The sequence below is a fragment of the Frankliniella occidentalis genome, unplaced genomic scaffold, assembly GCF_000697945.3.
Source record: "Frankliniella occidentalis isolate FOCC.00 unplaced genomic scaffold, Focc_3.1 Scaffold162, whole genome shotgun sequence".
Lineage (NCBI taxonomy): Eukaryota > Metazoa > Arthropoda > Insecta > Thysanoptera > Thripidae > Frankliniella > Frankliniella occidentalis.
In genome coordinates this window covers 288,026-294,913 of record NW_026267288.1, presented here as the reverse complement: position 1 = coordinate 294,913, position 6,888 = coordinate 288,026, and the positions used below count along the sequence as shown (strand labels likewise).

The window sequence follows — 6,888 nt, the reverse complement described above, 5'->3', positions numbered from 1 at the left end:
TGCATTGTTACTACTTTGTCCAAAAAAAACATCGCTATTAATTTACTACAAAAATAGCATCGTTAATATTTACTGCTAAACGTGCGAGCGCGTGTGGTTGTGCAGCAATACGCGATATGGTCCATATCGCGTCGGTGCATCAGAACACGCAGCAGCGCAGCCAGAGCAGCAGAGCTGTTCTGACCCAACCAATTAAAAAAGAGTATGTACGCAACGTACGACCCGCGCCAGCCCGGCCGCGGTGGTGGTTCGGTCAGCGCCACGCCACGCCGCGTGCGGTATTCGGATGCGAGGCGGTCGGCCCCGCCCCACAACATTGTTCGGATGTGTCGAAAGGAACAACATGGAGAGCACCGCGGCACGCGCGCGCACTCTGGCGCTTTGTGTTTTCCACGGCGGATGACACCGTGACCCCCCCGACCGGCCGTTACGTGTCTCGCGTTACGTTTCGCCCGCGTTACGGTGCATTTGGCCAGCACAATACGCTTGTGTGTTGTGTTGCATTACATGCGCGCGCGTGTGTGTCTGGCAGTGTCTGCCGAGGCAAATAATAGTGAGAAGAGAAGGCATAAATAATTCTTGACCTTGCCAAATCAGTGAGAGGCTTGTGGCCACAATGGGTCAGGAGGGCGCAGCCGACAAACCCGACATGCCGTATACACACACACTCACATTACACTTGGCCCGGGGGCCGCTCGCACCGCACAAGACCATCTTTGACCACGTACGAGGCACCTGGCTACTGCGCACACAGTACACTCTCTTTTCATTAGACGACCTTTAGTTTATTTTTTTTCTCATCGCAAGGACTATACACATATAAACATGCATCAGGAGCCCGCAAGGCTCTCAGGCGTCTTCAGCCGGAGGGCCCGCAAGCATGTGCGAATCAAAGCATTTTTTCCAGGCAGACACACATTTTATACGATATCATAAGAAAAAATTAGATCATCTTAAAGTTTTTATTAGCGCCGGGAAAAGCACTCGCACGGCGCGGAGCTTGGCCTTGCAGTGAGGCTGTGCCTGTGTCTGGCCCGGGCCGTGCGGTCTCCTCCTGACCGCAGCGCACCTAGCGGCGGACGCCCAAAGGTGGCGGGGACGCCCAGCCGAAGCCCCGCGGCCCCGGGCGCCCTTTGCGGGATGTTGCTGCCGTCAAGGTTCGCACTTTATTTGGGGTTGGCCGGCGGCGGGGCGGGGCCCCGCACATCCTGTCGGGGTGGCCATTCCGCCTGACTGCTGCAAGGCGGCGGGGGCGCGGAACGCCCCGGCGCAGGAACGCGAACCAAACGATGCAACCTCTCACACAGACGGGGGAAAGGGCCTCTGCGTTTCCCACGTTCACAGAACATGACAGAGGCATGTTTTCGAGCATTTCACGAATTGTCTTTTGTCTTTGGCCCCCCCATGCTGCTGCCGATTCTTCCGTCTCATTCCCATCTTTACAAAAGGGGAACGCAAGCCGTTTGGCGATGATTCCTGACAACGGGACCCCGCGTCATTGTCGTCCTTCCGAGGCCCGGCGGTGCAGCGGGGCGTGGCGGGGCGTGGCGGGGCGTGGCTGGACCCGCTGAGTCGCAGGACGGCGCGGTGGGCCGAGGTCGATCGTGCAGTCCAGATTTTCGGCTAACAGCCTTTCAGGGTATGTCACGACGACGAGCAGCGAACCTGTTGTTGTAGGGGGTCCTTGGCTAAGCCGCGGGCTTCGGGAATGTGGAGTGGGTGTGCGAGGGGGGGGGGGGGCAGTGGTGGCGCTACTGCGGCCGATATCCTGTAGCAGAAACCGTTTCAAAGTGATCGGGGTACTTAAAAAGATTTCTACATTTAACCGAGTTTTGATACCAGGACCAGGGAGGCTGGTCTGACGAAATCGAAAGGGCGTGCTCGTGCCCGGGTCGAAACACATTTCCTGTGCGGCCCGTTGCACGTAAAATTCTACATCAAAGATTTTTCTTTATTTGTTCATGACAGCAGAGTGCAGCGAGGTGCACCGCTTTCTGTTGGCAGGGAACACAACACCGCCTGCTTGCTTTTCGGGGAACGGTCCGGCGGCGGCGCCCGAGGAAGACGATGCGAGTAAATATGACTGGTCTGTAAGCATTTTCTTGCATCTCTTCTCCCCTCCCCCAACCCTCTCTGCCCATCCATTCCGTTCGACAAACACAACAAAACACGGTGCCCCCCCCCCTTTCCATCTTCTGCATCCGATTTCCATCTCCAGCAAAGCAAACCAGCACACATACACACACAGCTCTCTCCCCTGATTTTCTGTAAGGCCAAGTGACACTGCGTTATGTCTAGCACCCGTCTCTCCACGACGGTAACTTCCGACACATCGAGGGATCGAGGGTAGCGGCGCCGTGGACACTGTGAATGATATCTTTGTGAATTTGCAAATTATTCTTTTGTATTATTTTTTGTAATTCGATGCCTCCTAACGACAAAGTTCGATCTTCATCGGCACGGTTACACAAAGTTCGATCTTCAGCGGCCCGGTTACACAAAGTTCGATCTGTGGTGGCCCGGTTACACAAAGTTCGATCTACATTCCGGCGGTTTCTGCAGCGCAGCCTAAATGTATTCATATCCTCGACAATATTGCAGATAGAAAAAAAGTAAAAACTGCTTCATGTTTGTAAAAGATCAAAGAACAACATACTCCAAAGAAAAAATTGAATGCTATCGCAACAAGACTGTGGTAGAGGTCTAAACTTGCGACTCCCGCGAGCGGCGAAAAGCAGATCGAACTTTGTGTAACCGTGCCGCTGCACATCGGACTTTGTGTAACCGGGCCGCTGAAGATCGAACTTTGTGTAACCGTGCCGTTGAAGATCGAACTTTGTCGTTAGGAGGCATCGAATTTACGATTAACGAACGATGCTTTGTAAATTTATCACACACAATTTTTGGTCGTCAAAGAGTGACAAGTCGTTACGAAGTATGCCAAATGAATTTTGTAAATCTAAAATTTGAATATGTGTAATAGTTTTACAGTGTGGAAATCCCTAGGCAAAGCCGCTCCTCACATCTGTGGCTGCAAGCTGCACCTCCTGCCAGGCTAGAGCTCAGTTACATGCACGCCGCACATACACGACGCGTGCGTTGCACTCGGCGGGCGTGTAACGCGAAAACGTTTCCCCGTCGCATCGTTGTGCGTATGCAGGATGTGTTTTACATCCTGTTGATCCTGTCACTCACCCCGCCCCGGTATATACGAAGCACGTTACGTTATTCAGTATACGATGAGGGCCCCAGTCACGCCTAGCCAGCAGCAGCGTGCCCCACCACTCCCCACCTCGGCTTCACCGCTCTGATCCGGCGCTCCGAGAAGCCACACGACATGTTGTTGAGGGGTGTGTGGAGAGGTTACACAACGGGAAGCGATAGGCGGGCCGGGCTGGATGGGCGATGGGCGTCTTGTGACAACTCACCTCAAACTAGACCAGAAATCGGGTGACAAACAAAAACGCCTTTTGCTAGGGCGAGAGACTCACAGGAAACGCAAAGCCAAAACTATACGAACCGTGAGGGGTACCAAAGGCCTATCTTTTAAAAATTGCAATCTTACCATCAAGTATTATTGAAGACATTTAGCAGTCACAGCTTACCAATTTCTCTCCAAAGCGGAGGTTCTGGGAAAGCTTACTACGGCTTCTGTGAGCATGGCTTGTGCCAGCACCAAGGGAATATTTACTCCCGTAATACCCTCTACACCCAACCTGGGTATTACGTGGTATTACTTGTAACGTGATACCGAAATTTGACGAAATGTGCTATAAAAATTGAAAAGTTTTGCGTCTAATACCTGGTAATACCACGCAATTCGGTGTAATGCCGAGTACTCTGTGCAAGTTTGGTGGTGGTGAATTCCCCTCTCGGCCAGCACAACACGTTTCGCGGACAAAGCGCCGCTCTGGGCAGGCCTCCAGCCCAACACACAAGCCCGCGGGTTGCCTACCTAACGGGCGCTCGCCGTGTGGAGGTAGCGGGCCCGGGCCTGGCTCTGGGTGGGGGAGACGCACGGAGGGGGAACACAGCCAGTCTCACACCGCGCGCGCTATGAGTGCACGTCGACGTGTGTGTGTGTGTGTGTGTGAGAGAGAGAGAGAGAGAGAGAGAGAGAGAGGGAGAGAGACACACGGAGATAGTGGGTGGGGAAGGAAGAAGTACGTCCTTCTCGTCGGTGTTGGACGTGCCCTAGCGGCCAACAGAGGGCACTCTGAGCTCAACGCCTAGCGTTCCAAAGACTTGGCTTTCAAAACTAAGGTAACACCTACCGATCAAAATCGAGGTGTGAAAATAATACATACCCAAAAAAGATCAAAATTCAAAATTGTCTGAAATTCATTTTTTTAAAAAACAAACAACATCATGCTTTGAGAAAACTTTGACGGTACGGTATTGCAGCGGTGAGAGGCTGCACGACAGAGGAGCGAAAGAGAGAGAAAACTAGATAAATGAGAGACTTGTTCATGGGAAAAAAAAGGGAGACAAAGACACAAGCCGAGGCCCAGCATCGTTGATGTGTGTGAGTAAGCAATTAACATCAACATAAGCATTATACCGCACAGCGCTTAGAGCGCGAGAGTAAGAGAAAGAGAGAGAGAGAGAGAGAGAGAGAGAGAGAGAGAGAGAGAGAGAGACTGGAGAAAGAGAGACACGCGGCCTTGCCAGCGAGGAGGAGAATGTCACCAGAGAAGAGAGGGTGCCCCTGACGGGTGACGGGCCCGCGGACACCACCAGGGCGGCCAGTAGAGGCACCACCAGCAGAAGCAGCAGCAGCACCTCCGAGTGACGACCAGACATTAAACACTCCATTTAAAGTCCCTTCCCTACTCTCACTGGCGGCCGGCACGAAGGAGGGCACGGCCGGGGGCTCGCGGCAGGCGGTCGAGCTAATCTCCCCCGCTCTGGAATATGGGAGGTCCTCTTCTCGGCACGAACAATACCACTAACTGCATCTGTCGCGCCTGTTACATTGTTCCCGCGGCAGGCCTTTACTTTGCCTGCAACGGCCAGCTTCCCTCGATAGAGCAAGGAACGTCCCATTCCGGTGATGGCGCTGCGTTTCGGTACTCGACGCGGTTGGCCTTGTTCCCACGACAACACTCTGCTGCGCGGCAATTGGCATCACTCGCGCTCATCTCGGCCATCGGCAACGGCCAGGCCAGCCAGCCCCGCGGCTATCGGGGTCAGCGGGCAGTTAAGACACACACACGCTGCTGCTATGGCCGCGGCCAGCTACCGTACCGCGCCCCGCCCGCTTGCTGTGCACCGCTGCCCCCGACCCGGCCGGCCGGCAACACACTTGGACGCGGCCGCGCGAGAAGTGGCCGTATGAGAGTGAAAAGAAACGCGGTCCGAGCAGGACACGCCTCATCCGTGCCGTGCACGGAAAAAAAATATTTTTAAATAACTGGCGTTATTTGCTCCAACAGTTGACAAATAAGGATTGCTGTTCCTTTACTAGTAAAATTTTTGCCACAGCAGCAGAAAAAAAATTGCTATACAGCAGGAATCTGCTTTTCTCCAGCAGTACAATTTTTCTAAAACACTACACCACTATAGTTTACTGGCGCAGCAATTTTTTGCAACAATTTTTATGCTATAGCAATTTTTGTGTTCGCGAAAAGCAAATTTTTTGACAGGAAACAAAGTGTTACTACCAGGGTAACAGCAAGATAAGTACGGAGGAGCAAACATTTAGGTAACACAGGAAAAACGTTTGCTAAGAGAAGAAATGGAAAAAACGGTTTATAGCTAAATTTTTTGCGAGTTTTGAAGCACACAGTTACGTGTTTACGTTCGTTGTAAAAGAAATGTCGGCACTTACCATGACTTCGGAGGTAGTAAGGCCTGCATCAGGTCCTGGAAGCAGAGGAATAAAAGAAAACGATAAGTCAACGATATTCACGGATTCAATAAAACCTGCACAGCCAGTAATAAACGTACTCTCCTCGGAAACGTATAAAATTTAGGAAAATGACTCATCACATGTACGTCCGGTCGGGCCGTGCGGCCGCACCGGACAAGCACTCATCTTTACCTCACGGATGGGGCTGCAAAATGGCACTCAAGAAAGAGCTCCGGGAGGCGAGCCGGGAGGGCTCCGCTAGCGGAGGAGGGACACGCGACCAAGGCGACGCAAGGCAGGAACGAACCAGAGGGGGCTCCGCGTAATGAAATCTTTTGTGCTCCACCCTCACACCACCACCGTGTGTCGGGTCGGGGACTTATCGGGGCGAGCGAGGCGCTCCGCTGTGATTGACGTCAGGGTTACGCGCCCGAGCGTGTCTGTGTGAGTGTGTGTGTGTGTGTGTGTGTGTGTGCGCGCGAGGCTTTGGGCTGATTGGGATCACCGCATGGGGTCGCGTGCCGCCGCAGTCGCGGCCGAAAAGAAAAAGAAAACACTTATTGTGCGAGGACAAGAGTTAACTAGGAGGTGCACAGTTGAAATGAAAAATATCTAAGGCCACGACACGAGGTTTAAAGGACACCCAACCAACGTCAAATCATTAATCCTTTTGCCTTCGTCGTTGACAAGTGAGCAGAGAGGGTCGTGGAAAGATTTGCTCCGTGTATTTCGCGTGACACGGATTCGTCGATGATGAACGCGTTACGTGTTAATTCTTCCGCATTGGCCCGAGCGCGATGAGACACAAACGAAATTAAAACTCTTCATTTCCTCTCCCTTCTGCGGGGTCACGGGGCAGGGCGGGGCAGGGCAGGGCGCGCGGCTGGGCCCCACGCGGAGGGCGCCCTGGGCTGGAATGCCACAGTTACGGCGCGGCCGGCGGTGGTGGGCAGATTCAACGCGATAATGGCGACTTATGCAACACGGCCGCGCGGTCAGTCTGTCCGCGGGCGGCAGAGGACGGGGTGGGGCGGGGC

General features: G+C 53.4%; 1 protein-coding gene across 1 annotated transcript in view; it reads right to left on the bottom strand.

Moving 5' to 3' along the window:
• LOC127750269 (nucleolar and coiled-body phosphoprotein 1-like) overlaps positions 1–6,888 on the bottom strand; it is a 102,011-nt gene that overhangs the window by 66,027 nt on the left and 29,096 nt on the right. Inside the window, exon 4 of the mRNA XM_052271437.1 lies at positions 5,831–5,865. Coding sequence (XP_052127397.1) covers positions 5,831–5,833 — 3 coding nt within the window. The 5' untranslated portion in view covers positions 5,834–5,865. The remainder of the gene's footprint in view (positions 1–5,830; positions 5,866–6,888) is intronic.